Source organism: Oryctolagus cuniculus, chromosome 10 (assembly GCF_051225735.1).
Source record: "Oryctolagus cuniculus isolate XC-2025 breed Fujian yellow rabbit chromosome 10, ASM5122573v1, whole genome shotgun sequence".
Taxonomy (NCBI): domain Eukaryota; kingdom Metazoa; phylum Chordata; class Mammalia; order Lagomorpha; family Leporidae; genus Oryctolagus; species Oryctolagus cuniculus.
The window spans coordinates 21,722,212-21,735,744 of record NC_142876.1 but is presented as its reverse complement, the minus strand read 5'-3'; the positions used below and the strand labels follow the sequence as shown (position 1 = coordinate 21,735,744).

The window sequence follows — 13,533 nt, the reverse complement described above, 5'->3', positions numbered from 1 at the left end:
TTTTTATTTCTAATCGCTGCTTTTTCTGAATGTTCTCATTATCAACAAATACACACTTGTCCTCTTATTTGTTTTATTATTCCAAATACTTGTAGATTATTTCTCTATTGAGCATAATACCCAGATAGGACCAACATACAGAAACAATAAGTGATTTCTGTGTCATTCATGTAGTAAACTGGGAGCAAAATGAAGGGACCGTTTTTGTCTCAGTTTCAGGAATGGTGGAAAAAGTTAAAAGCTCTTTTTATTTTGTACAGGAGAAAAGCAGTACTAAGCAGTTAATTGTAGGAAGTAATTGACATTAAAGTTTTGAGTTCTAGAGAGAACATTTAAAAATTAAAGTTTAGGGGCCAGTGCTGTGGCATAGCGGTTAAAGCCGCTGCCTGCAGTCCCAGCATCCTGTATGGGCACCAGATCAAGTCCCAGCTGCTCCACTTCCCATCTGGATCTCTGCTATGGCCTGGGAAAGCAGTAGAAGATGGCCCAAGTCCTTGGGACCCTGCACCTGCATGGGAGACCCAGAAGAAGCTCCTGGCTTCAGATTGGCGCAGCTCTGGCTGTTGCAGCCAGGGAAGTGAACCAATGGATGGAAGATTCTCTCTCTCTCTCTCTCTGCCTCTGCCTCTTCCTCTCTATAACTCTGCCTTTCAAATATATAAATAAATCTTTTAAAAAAGTAAAGTTTGATACATTTTATATATGAGGAGTGTAATATACAGTGATATATGAGTATGCATGGATTTCAAAATTTTTACACCAAAATAAACTTAACTCGTTAATTCCATTTCTGTACCACCTTTTAAAGTACCCTCATATAATGTTTATGCACAGATGGCCATGGTTTTCCCTGGGAAATCTGTAAGTATGCAACTAAATATTTAATTAGTTAAGGCCTTTTGGAACACATTCTGTTCTGTTCTTATGATCTTAAGTAATCATCTATCAGTAGTTAAAGCCTTTCCTTAGATCCTGAGTTGTATTTTATAATTATGAATTTTTTTCTTTTTAAAAATGTTTTAAATTGTTCATTAATTCACTATTATATTACTGAATTCTTTACTAATTATTATTCCTTATTACATTAATTCCTTAATACATTGGATTCTCAGGGTCACAGCAAATGCATGATAGTTAGTCTAGCACAATTCTCACCTTAATATGATATTAATGCAAAGAGAACAGATTCAATGTAGTTCACAGATATAATTTTTAAAAAAAAATATTTGTTTCCTTATTTGAAAGTCAGAGATAGAGAGAGAAAGAGAGAGAGAGAGAGATCTAGTTTACTCCTCAAATGGCCCTAAGCCAAGAGCCAGGAGCTTCATTAGGGTCTCCCACATGGGTGCAGAGGTTTAAGCACTTGGGGGCCATCTTCCACTGCTTTCCCAGTCCACCAGCATGGAACTGGATGGGAAAGAGGAGCAGCCAGGACTTCAACTGGTGCCCATCGAGATGCTGGCGCCACAGGTGGAGGCTTAACCTACTATGCCGTAGGGCCAGTCCCCATAGATAAAATTCTAAAAAAACCTTTTTCTTTATTTAAAACAAACAAAACTTTTTAATTATTTCTTCTTCTTCTTTCTTCTTCTTTTTAAATTTATTTGACAGGTAGAGTTATAGACAGAGAGAGAGAGAGAGAGAGACAGAGAGAAAGGTCTTCTTTCTGTTGGTTTACCCCCCAAATGGCTGCTATGGCTGGCGCTGCACGCATCTGAAGCCAGGAGCCAGGTGCTTCTTCCTGGTCTCCCATGTGGGTGCAGGGGCCCAAGCACTTGGGCCATCCTCCACTGCCCTCCCAGGCCACAGCAGAGAGCTGGACTGGAAGAGGAGCAACTGGGATTAGAACCTGGCACCCATATGGGATGCCGGTGCCACAGGTGGAGGATTAACCAAGTGAGCCACAGCGCCGGCCCCCAAAACTTTTTTTGAAATCAGACTACATACATATTTATGTGTTGTACAATAGGGAGTTCCCTTAAGCCTTTTTTTTGAATAAGTAATGATCTCCACTGATCTTTTGTGCATGTCCTTCTTTTGTGCATGTCCTTATTTCAGCTGCTAGAACATAGCCAATCTTTTTTTTTTTTTTAAGATTTATTTATTTATTTGAAAGGCAGAGATTTGTGAGAGGAGAGAGAGAAAGAGAGAGAGATCTTCCAACCTCTGGTTCACTCCCCAAATGGCTCCAATGGCTGGGTCTTGGACAAGTGAAAGTATGGAGCGAGGAGCTTCTTCCAGGTCTCCCATGTGGATGGCAGGGACCCCAGGACTTGGGCTATCTTCCATTGCTGTCCTAGGCTCATTAGCAGGGAACTGAATTGGAAGTGGAGCATCTGGGACTTGAACTGGTGCCTGAGTGGGATGCTGGCACTGCAGGCGGTGGCTTTACCCGTTATGTCACAGCGCCATGCTCAGCACATAGTTAACCTTAACAGGAGCCTTCTTGAGGTCTGTATTTTAAAGTGTAACTTGTTTGGCTGTAAAAGATTCATTCTTTTTGTCAAATTTTAAAAGCACTGAAGTATTTGGAGAGAAGAAAAATGAATCTAAATCTCATTGCCCGGTGTTCACATTTTGGCATATTTCTTTCTAGTCTGTTTCTGGGCATTTTTGAAAACAGACTGGCTGTCATAATACATTTGCAATTTTGTGTCTTACGTTTGTGTTCCTTTATACTGTATCTCCTGAATAACAGAGTCCTGTGTTTGCTGGTTTGGTTTACCTCACAAACTAAATGTACAGTCCTTGGCTCTGAAATCAGACTGGCATAAATGTGGAATCAACCACTTGGCTAGCTCTGTGACTTAGAACAAGTCACTGGACTTTTGTCCCTCATTTCCCTCATCCATAAGTGTAGGATAATAGTACTTCCTATTTTATAGTTTTGTTGGAAGAATAAAATGAGATGCTATTTCCCTGGTGTGTGGCAAACTGAATGTTAGGGTGTATACATCTATGTATATCTGGATACACCTATAGGTTTGTGGGTTTACATGCATGTGTGTGTATTTTATATTGTATTAAGGCAACATGCTGCTTGATAACTTGACCAGTATGAAAAAATATTTTCTTTGGGATTTAGTGTTAAAAAAAGTTTGTATGGTAATAATGACATTTGTAAAACACTGTATTAAAATACTGTAGATATTAAGTTAGTATTAATAAAATGTTAATCACATAAATTTGATGTATTTTAAATGGAGAAGAATAGTAAATCTGCCTAGGACTTGTTTAAATTAAATTAATACAGTTTAGGGATAGAGTATAATTTTCCTGAACTTTTTAGACATTTATATGACATTTGACTATTTCAGATACTTTAAATATATTTGTAAGGAATATAGGATAAAATATGAAATCCTTCACAAATGAGACTTTACTGAAAAGGTTACTTTTCTAGTAATTTTTCTAGAAGGAAATTAAACATTGCCCCTAATCTTAGGGATACTGGAGAATGTTAACCTTATAATAAGTTTAGTACAATTAAGCCTGATTTAAACACAATTACATAATCTTGAAATTTTACAATTACCCTCTGACTTTCAGGAGAACTCAGGTGAACAGTCAGTTACTTTGGCATTCTTAAATCTAGATAAAGATAGAGAATGCAGATGTATTGCAGATTTCAGCTGTAATAGGAGGTATACATTGTTTTTTCTCCTTGCTGTGCAGGCTGTAGCTGGTGATATAAAGGTCCCTGTGGAGTCAGGCAGGTACATCCTGAAGGTATTGACATTATTTATTTATTAAATTTATTTATTTATTAGATAAATAAAAAATGAAGCTAGATAAATCAGATTCAGCCAGGGTTTGATGTATGAAATGTATTTAAACTCTGAGGAACTACTTGATCCCTCTTCGTGGTGTTTTGGGAATGTATTTTACAGTGAACCTTGGTGTACTAAACCTACTCAAGCTACTGGGCCATTTTCCCTTCATTCTCTTGTTTTATATTGAGCGTTTCTATTTTAACATGCTTAGAATGTCTTTCCTTTATACACTTATGCAGTATCTTCTTTTATTTCTTCCGTTCAAGTAGGTGGTTTTGTTTGCAGTGTTTACTTGTATAGTCCTAGTGAAATGAGGTTGAAGCTAATAATGTACATGTAATTGGAGAGATGGAAGCCCAGAATCTCTTGTTCTTTTATGGTGACAGCTCTATTATATGTAATAGCAACATGATAGTTATACTGGGGCCATGGAAATTATTCCTTCACAGTTCTTGTTAGAAAATTAGTGAGATAATTGCAGTGTGATTGGACCAGATGAACCTCCTGACTCCTGCTTATGGGCGTATTAAAGGTGAGCCAGTGACCTGGGTGGTGGCTGCTTCTGTATGGAGTTATTTCTGGGCTTCAGGGTCAACTGTCTGATCTTTCACATTTGATATTCCCATCAAGTGTGCTGTGTGGTTCCACAGGCCTTTGACAAGGTCAGAATCCTGGCTGTTTGTGAAACAGTAGCATGCTTAAATCATGACTGATAATACAAGCCATAAACAATTTATTTAAAAGTCAGTGTTACAGAGAGAAAGGGAGAGACAAAGAGAGACAGAGAGATCTTCCTTCCATCTGCTAGTTCACTCCTCAGATGGCCACAACAGCCAGCTCTGGGGCTAGGCTGAACCCAGGAGCTACTTCCAGGTCTGTAGCATGGGGTCCTCTGCTGCCCTTCTCAGGCTATCAACAGGGAGTTGGATAAGAAGTGGAGCAGCCAGGCCTTGAACCAGTGCTCATATGGGAAGCTGACGTCTCGGGCGGTGGTTTTCCCTGCTTTGCTACAATACCGGGCTCAAGAATGGAGTCCAGCAGACTTAACATTTATATTGCTCTTCATTGCTTTGGGTAGATGCAGATTCCATCCAAATCGTTTTTTTTGTCTAATATTTAATTTTTCTTCTAAGTGTGCAGACAACAGACTCTTTCTAATTTTATTTGTCTGAAAAATATTATACCTTAAATGTAAAAAGACATTTTTCTCTGAGTATAGGCTTTTAGGTCAAGAATGGTGCTCTATAACTATATAGATGTTTTCTTGAGTAGTTTCTTCAAAGTCACGCACTAATCTGTACTCTTTGAACGATGTAAGAAGGACCTTCTGCAGTTTTGTCTACTTTGGTACTTTGTTCTGCCAGTTCTGGTTGGTTTAATCTCTGAACTCTCAATCCTCTCTCTTTAACTTAGAGAATCTTTTGGGCTTTTGCTAAGTTCTGTCTTTTTGGGCTGTGGCCTGGAGAGTCTCTCAGGGTAGTGAGCTAGAATAATCCTAGGACTTAACTTGTTTTTTCAGTTTTCAGGGATTACTATCCTTAACCACCCAGTGTTCAATGCCTGGAAAACCTGTCTTTCATTTATTACTATTTTTTTTTTCAGTTCTTTCAAATAGAAAGGTAAAATCAGTCCCTGTTACTCCATCTTGACTGGAAGCAGAAATTTGTCCTTCCTTCCTTCATTCTTTCATTTCTTCCTTCCTCCTCCCACTCTTCTTTCTCCTTTCCCTTCCCTTCCTTGCCTTTCTCTTCCCTTTCCTTTTTCTTTCTTTTCTTTCCCTCTCTCCCTCCTTCCTTTCTTCTCCTTTTCCTTTTTTTCTCTTTCTCTTCCAATTCCTCCTCCTCCTCCCAGCTTCTCCTTCCTTCCACCCATCCATCCACTTGTTTTATTTTTTAAAGATTTATTTATTTATTTGAAATTCAGAGTTATACACAGAGAAAGAGAGAGAAAGAGAAAGAGAGAGAGAGAGAGAATGAGAATGAGAATCTTTCATCCAATGGTTCACTCTCCGGTTGGCTGTAATGGCTGTTGCTGTGCTGATCTGAAGCCAGGAGCCAGGAGCTTCTTCCAGGTCTTCTACGCAGGTACAGAGGCCCAAGGATTTGGGCCATCTTCTACTGCTTTTCCGAGCCACAGCAGAGAGCTGGATCAGAAGTGGAGCAGCCGGGACTTGAACTGGCACCCATATAAGATGCAGGCAGTGGCTTAACCCACTATTGCCATCGTGCCGGCCCCTGATCCATTTATTTTAAAGGCAGAGTGATAGAGTGGGGGTGGGGGGTGGGGTGGAATCTTTGATCTGCTGATTCATTCTCCCAAAGTGCTGCAACAGCCAGGTCTGGGCCAGGCTGAAGCCAAGAGCCAGGAACTCCATCCTGTTTTCCCACATGGGTGGCAGCAACCCAAGTACTTGGGCCGTCTTCTGCTGGTTTTCCCAGGCACCTTAGCAGGAAGCTGCATTGGAAGCCAAGCACCTAGAACTGGTACACAAATATGGTGACACAAGTGGTAACTTCTTCTTTTTTCTAAAGATTTATTTTTATTTATTTGAAAGACTTACAGAGACACACAGAGAGAGAGACAGTTTTTCCAGCTGCTGGATCACTCCTCAAATGGCCACAAGGGCTGGTGTCTTAAGACCCCTTTAAAATTTCTCTAATTGCTGCCCAAAATCTTTTATTGTAAAGAGATCCAGACCAGAATTGTACATGAAGCTTAGTTTTACAACTTTTTCAATCTAAAATAGTTCCTTACTCCCTCCTTCACATTAAGGACTCAGACTTTTTAGTATTACTGATGAACTGTTTTCTGATATACTTCCCACTTTCAGTTTGCCTTATATTTTCTCATGGTTGTTTTCAGAATAAATGTCTTCAGCAAGAATGTCACAGAAATTTTCCTCATTTTGTCCTATGATGATATATTATTTTAATTTGTTTCATCCCTGTTGTTTTCTTAGATCTGTTAAATAAGATAGTATTTTTCTGGCTTCTTCATTGGGAAGTTATCCTTTTTTCCTTTTGCAATTAGTAAGTATTTTTTTTGTGGGGGGATAACTTGAAGCCATAAAATATCTGTTCTTCATCAGCATTTTAATTTATTCATTTTTCTGTATCAGTGAGTCCTGTTAGATGGCTGCTTTGTTCAGTGAATTTTACTCCTAAATGTTTATTTTAGTGTTTTGGATTTGATTGGTGGCGTGGGGGCCTGTCTTTTGTTTGTTTGTTTTGCACTGTCTTGCTTTCTAGCACTGGTACATGACATGGCCTCCTGGTGTGGACGCCTTTTCATCCAGCTTGGCTCTGATGTCCTGTACTGAGTTACCTCCCTGCATACATGCTTTCCTTACCTTTGGGCTCTAGACCATTCTCCCTCACCATTTGGACACCTTTTTTATATCTCTTAGATGTCAGCATATTTGCAGATTGCATTCATGCCTGTACCCCTTGGGCCCTCTCTTGAGATCTGTGTTGGGCACCTTCCCTGTGAGAACCCCTCCTCTCCCTGCTCAGACTCTAGCACTGTATCTTTATATACATTTCTGGGGTTCAACCCCTTATGCAAAGCTGTTACTGCCACCTCCCTCTTATTTAGTTGCTTTCTTCAGCATCCTGCTGGGAGCTGTTGCAAGCCCTGTCCTTGTCACCACGCCCCAAGCCCCACAGGGACACCTACATGTGCTGGCCTTTTTTAATTACTTTGGAGTCCGTTCGGAAGGGAAGAAGAAATGTAAAGTTTTGCACAAAGGAAAAAATCAGTTGGTCTTTGCCTGTAGTATATTTTAATTTATTTGTTTATTTTAGATAACAAGAAGGGAGAGTTACTTATAACTGCAAACCACATATAGCATTAAGAGCTAAAATAGTGAATTCTAAATTTATTCCTGCTAAACTTTATGATATCCAAAAGACTGTCCTAAAGTTGAATTAATTTTACTTCACTTAAAATAATCTTACTTATTCCACATTTTAAAAGCAAAATACAATATGGATTTGTTTAAAAAATTGTTGTGACTTTCATGTAGAATAATATAAAATTGCCGAGTAATTCAAGCATGCAGATATCTCACTAGCCATTTTGTATCCATCAACTGAGAGTTGTTTTTTTTTTTTTTAAGATTTTATTTATTTATTTGAGAGGTACAGTTACAGAGAGAGGGAGAGACAAAGAGAAAGGTCTTCCATCAGCTGGTTCATTTCCCAAATGCCCTCAACAGCCAGAGCTAAGCCTTTCCGAAGCCAGGAGCTTCTTCTGGGTCTCCCATGTGGGTGCAGGGTCCCAAGCATTTGGGCCATCTTCCGCTGCTTTCCCGGACAATAAGCAGAGAGCTGGATTGGAAGAGGAGCAGCCAGGACACAAACTGGCACCCATATGGAATGCCAGTGCCACAGGCGAAAGTCTAGCCTACCTTGCCACAGTGCTGGCCCCCATTGAGAGTTTTGTAGAATTCCTTCTCTCAATATAGTATGCATAATGTTCTCTAACTTGTTTCTATTTTTCTGATATATTATTAACAACATGTTTGACTTCTATTCCATATTTCTCATAGTTTTTGTGACTTTACAATATTCCTTTTAGTTAATATGTCATAGTTTATATTGAACCTGTCCATTAATGACAGATACTTAGGTTTTTTCTTTTCCAGCATTCTCTGTTACAATTAGGATAATAATAGCTAACACACATACATATTTGTATATGACATGATTATTTGGCATAAATCTTGGGATGGGGATTTCTGTGTGAAAGGAAATGAGAATTTTAAATTTAATAGAATTTATAAAAAAAGAATTACTTTTATTTGTACTAAAGATATGTCAGTTTTCTTATTCCTTTAAGAATCCTGAATATTTGAAATGATAAAGGGTAAATGGTATTTACTTGTTGTTTTAATTTGCCTTTCTTCATTAGTGAGGTTGGCAGCTTTTTTTTTTCTTAAAAAAAAGGATTTATTTATTTATTTGAAAGGCAGAGTTACAGAGAGAGAGCTATCAAATCTTCCATCTACTGGTTCACTCCCAAAATGGCCACAACAGGGCTGAGCCATGCTGAAGTCAAGAGTCAACAGCTTCATCCGTATCTCCCTTATGGGTGGCAGGAGCCCAAGCACTTGAGCTATCTTCCCAGGTGCATTAGCAGGGAGCCGGATCAAAAGTGGAGCCTTGCACCTGTGCTCATATGGGATGCCGGTGTTGGTACTGATGTTGGTGTTGCAGGCGTGGCTTGAGCTGCTGTTGCACAATTGAGGGCACTAAGGTTGACATCTTTTCATATAATTATTCTAGCTCTTTTGTTGTCCACATTCAGAGTGGGGAGAGGCAGGTGAAAAACAACAAATAAAAACTTTAAGTAAATAGTATGTTAGGTGTTGATTAGTGTTGTGAAGTGCATAAAACCAAAAAGGGAGAACTTGCTAATATGGCCAGGGAGCAGCTCCTGCAAAATATAATATTGAAGACAAGGTCTGAAAGTAGTGATGAAGCTGCATCATCTAGTACCAAGAAGATATGCTCTGTGTTAGACAAGAATGCATGCCTGGAGAGGATTGAAGCAGATGGCCTAATGAAGCAGTTAGAAACAGTAGTTACTGGGGCCAGTGCTATGGCATAGCAGGTAAAGCTGCCACCTGCAGTGCCAGTATTCCATATGGGTGCTGGTTCATGTCTTGGCTGCTACACTTCCGATCTAGCTCTCTGCTATGGCCTGGGAAAGCAGTGGAAGATGGCCCAAGTTCTTGAGCCCTCTGCACCCATGTGGGAGACCCAGAAGAATCTCCTGGTTCCTGGCTCCAGATTGGCTCAGCTCCAGCCATTGCTGCCATTTGGGGAGTGAACTAGTGATGGAAGACTTTCTCTACTCTGTGCCTCTCTCCCTCTCTCTCTCTGCCTCTGCTTGTCTATAACCCTGCCTTTCAAATAAATAAATAAATCTTTACAAGAAAGAAAGAAAGGGGGGGGGGGAGGGAGGAAAGGAGGAAGGAAGGAAGGAAGGAAGTTTTTTTTTTTTTCCACAAGCCCAAGTGGAAACAGTTGACTGAGTGTTGAGAGTCAGAATCAAGAAAGTTGCCAACAAGAGGGGAAAGTTGTAATATTTTTTGTTCTGTGAAGGTTTCCTAGAGAAAGAAAAGCTTTATGAATTATTCAAGAAAGGAATAAAGAACACATTTCAGTAAGGTGTTTAGTTTACGATTGATTCACAACTTGCGGGAAAGTCAGCTCATAGAATTTAGCATTTGTCGTAGTGTAACAGTATGAAAACAGTCAAGGAAGTCATCTGGGAAGGAGGAAGAGTGGAGAGAAGCCTGGAAGAGCTTGTTGGAAAAGGTTCTCAACCTGACTTTACTGTCCACAAGAAAGCGGAAATGATTGACATCGTGCTACATCCATAGAAGATCATCAGAGAGAAGAAGTCCAAGAAGATGCTTCTGAGAGGCATGGATAAAGCATTTTACCCCATGAACAATTATCATACCATTTTTTTAAACTTAGCAAAATGATTTAAATGTTTACAGTGTTGTGTAATATTTGTGTGTTCATTTGCCTTGCAGGTGCATTGGATCGTTGTGTGATGGGAATAACAGCAGTGGAGATACTGAGTGCTTGTGATGAAGTGGTTCCTGCTGCCGTGGATTCACTCAGTCACCCAGCAATTAACCTCAAACAAGCTATGACAAGACGTAGTCTCGCCGCCCTCAAAAATATGGCCCATCATAAGCTTCAAACCCTGGCAACAAACCTCTTGGCTTCTGAAGCATCTGACAAGGTATGTTTTGGATGTGGGCTCATGAAGGGTGGAGGCCCCATTTAACTTCATGTGCTAACACAGCTTTCCTGTGGCTTATTGAATTTTTTTTTTTTTGAGAGATGGCACTGTTAAAAATAAGCTTCTCATTTTAGTCTAGGTTTCTCCAATAATATTTTTAAGTATTTTATGTATTTGACATATTGAACAAGTAAATTTTTCTTACCATTCAAATATTTAGAAGTTATTCATACTGAAATAAGTGATGTCATGTTCTGAAGTTAGAGCAAGCACTGATAACATTATCTATCCATAGGAGGAAAATAAAATATTATAGGTACAATTGAGACATTTGCAATTGTGACATATAATTTGTTTAAAAATTAGGTTCTGATTTAGTAAGGTTAAGTCATTATAAGAATTTATGCAAATAAACATGGCAGAATTACACACTTACTGGAATCTTTTATTTTTTGTGAGACGCCAGGTCAATAACCCTTTCTTTTTTATTTATTTATTTATTTGAAATTCAGAGTTACACAGAGAGGAGAGGCAGAGAGAGAGAGAGAGAGAGAGAGGTCTTCCATCCGATGGTTCACTCCCCAGTTGGCCACAATGGCTGGAGCTGCACCATGCAGGTGCAGGAGCCCAAGGCCTTGGGCCATCTTCTTCTGCTTTCCCAGGCCATAACAGAGAGCTAGGTGGGAACTGGAACAGCTGGGTCTTGAACCAGTGCTCATATGGGATGCGGGTGCTTCAGGCCAGGGCATTAACACGTTGTGCAACAGCGCCGGCCCAATAACCCTTTCTTAACTGGCACCTACAATCAGGGTATAAGTAACTTCAGTGAAAAAAAGATTATCCTATTAAAAAACAAGAAACATTCTCAGTTCACTAATTGGTCACTTATCTTTAGTTGCCCAGTGTTTAGTTTGTGGTATTTGTTCTCTGTGATTTTTTCAAACTAGTTTATGATAATGGATGAATGGAAACTTAAAGAATTTAGGAATTAATATTCATCTGAATTAATACTTAAACTTCTAGTTCTGTCTAAATATGTATTGCCATTATCAATGGATAGCACAAATACTTGTATTTTCATTCCTTTTATTCCTGACTTCTATTTTTTAATGATTAGACTTGATAATAAATAGCAAAGGGCTCGAAAGGCTCATCTACAAACTTGAAAATTAGTCATCAGTTAGTGAATGCTGAAGACACAGAAATACAGTAGGTACTTCCAGTGGTCCACGTCCTCCAGTATTTGACAATATCACCCTGTGATCATTCTTTCTTTTCCCAAGTTATAAATGTTTTTGGCTGTGTTATATTGTATATTTCATAAGTTGGAATTGTGAAACCATTTTGCATTTTTTTCCATGCTTTTACCCCCACGTTCCAAAGTTTAAGAAGAAACCATAGTTTAAATGCATTTGCCGCATCTGTAATTTCTTTCAAGAACCACGTAGATTTCCCTAGAAATTCAATGTTCATAACACATTGTCTAACGTACTATATAATTTTAATTTTGACTAAACTTATGAAGATTTATTCAAGAGCATGCAAGTATGTTACAAAATTCCCAATTATTTTTCTTAATGATTCTTCTAAAAATGAAAAATTTTAAAAATAATTACAAAATTGGAAAACTCAAGAAAAACAAATGGTACAGTAACATTTATAAATGGCTTTTGTAAGTGATCATGGTCCATTTGATTTTTACAATCTTGTTTGTCCTTGTTTTAATAGCACATTTTATAGTGCAATTAGTGATAAAAGCACCAGATATCAGAGACACTACACTTATGTATTATAAAATATATTGCTTGTGAACCTTCTCAGTCTTATAGCAGTGGTAATTGTTGTCTGGTCTGCAAAGAAAACAATTATGGAAGTGGGGAATAAGACTTAGGAAGCTGAGGCTGCAGGAGGATAATCACTTTATGAAAAATGTATGTTGGTTAGACCATTAGGGATTTCTCCAACTATTTTCTCATGTTGAAGTTTGAGACTCCTTCTGAGGGGAATGTGTAAAGTGCCATCCTCTGGATGGCTTTCTAACCTCAGGAGAAATAAACCCACCCAAAGTTTAAAAAAAAAAAAAAAAGGCCAGAAAGGATAATTAAGAGGTTCTCAGTGGTATAGGACCTTCTGGAAGATATTGGATCTAATTTCTTCTGTAGGTTTCTTAGTGGAAAGTTAAGTCTCTACTGGGATACTGGTTTTTAATTTTTTTTTTTTTAATTTTTATGTGATGCAGCTTGTGCATTGTTAGAATAGTGTTAGCAATCAGGACAATTTGGAAGTAGCTATTTTATTTTGCTAATTAGATTCATTATGGTAGGCATAGAAACTTATAAACAAGGATGGAAAATTTACTTTTCTTTGATTATCCCCCTCAAGCAAGAAAATATTAAGTAAAATTATCCTTCATTACAACTGCCTTGAATCTTTGTAAGGTTGTATATTTGAACAACTGTGTATTCTCTTATGATGTATATCTTATTTTCTCATACATTGTAATAACTTATGTGGTTACCTGATTCTTCCTACTGAAATCCAGTTTTTGAGGGATAAGGGTTATGACTTTTTTTATCTCTTTGCTTTCCCTCAACACCTAAGTAGCAGAAGTTCAGTGACTGTTAAATTGGGTGATGGGTCACAGAAAGTGCTGATGTCCTTTGGTTCAGCTTCTTTGCCCATGTCTTCTCCATTCCCTCATAATTTATTGTCTTGAGACACCTGCTTTGAAGACACAAATGTATCCCCTTTCATGAGACTTTAGGTGTGGAATATTTAGTAACAACTTTTCCCTTGTGCTCTGTTTCGCATTCTTCCCTTTGGTTTTAGTGAGCAGTGTTATCCAGGCCTAATTCATGAGCCTTCCTTGTTCTCTCTGTGTTGTCAATATTCCAATACATCCTGGAATTCTGTTAATGCTAACATCTCCTTTATTCCCTTTCCTTTGGATCTAGAACATAGTTGCTCAGCTGTTGAATAGTTGACATTGTGGAATGAG

At 38.5% G+C, this 13,533-nt stretch overlaps 1 protein-coding gene across 6 annotated transcripts in view; it reads left to right on the top strand.

Annotated features, from left to right (window-relative positions):
* The window catches only part of WDR7 (WD repeat domain 7), a 377,439-nt gene that overhangs the window by 79,488 nt on the left and 284,418 nt on the right, over positions 1–13,533 (top strand). For all 6 annotated transcript variants that reach the window (XM_070050124.2, XM_070050123.2, XM_089305092.1 and 3 more), the window contains one exon: positions 10,321–10,535. In XM_070050124.2, coding sequence (XP_069906225.1) covers positions 10,321–10,535 — 215 coding nt within the window. The remainder of the gene's footprint in view (positions 1–10,320; positions 10,536–13,533) is intronic.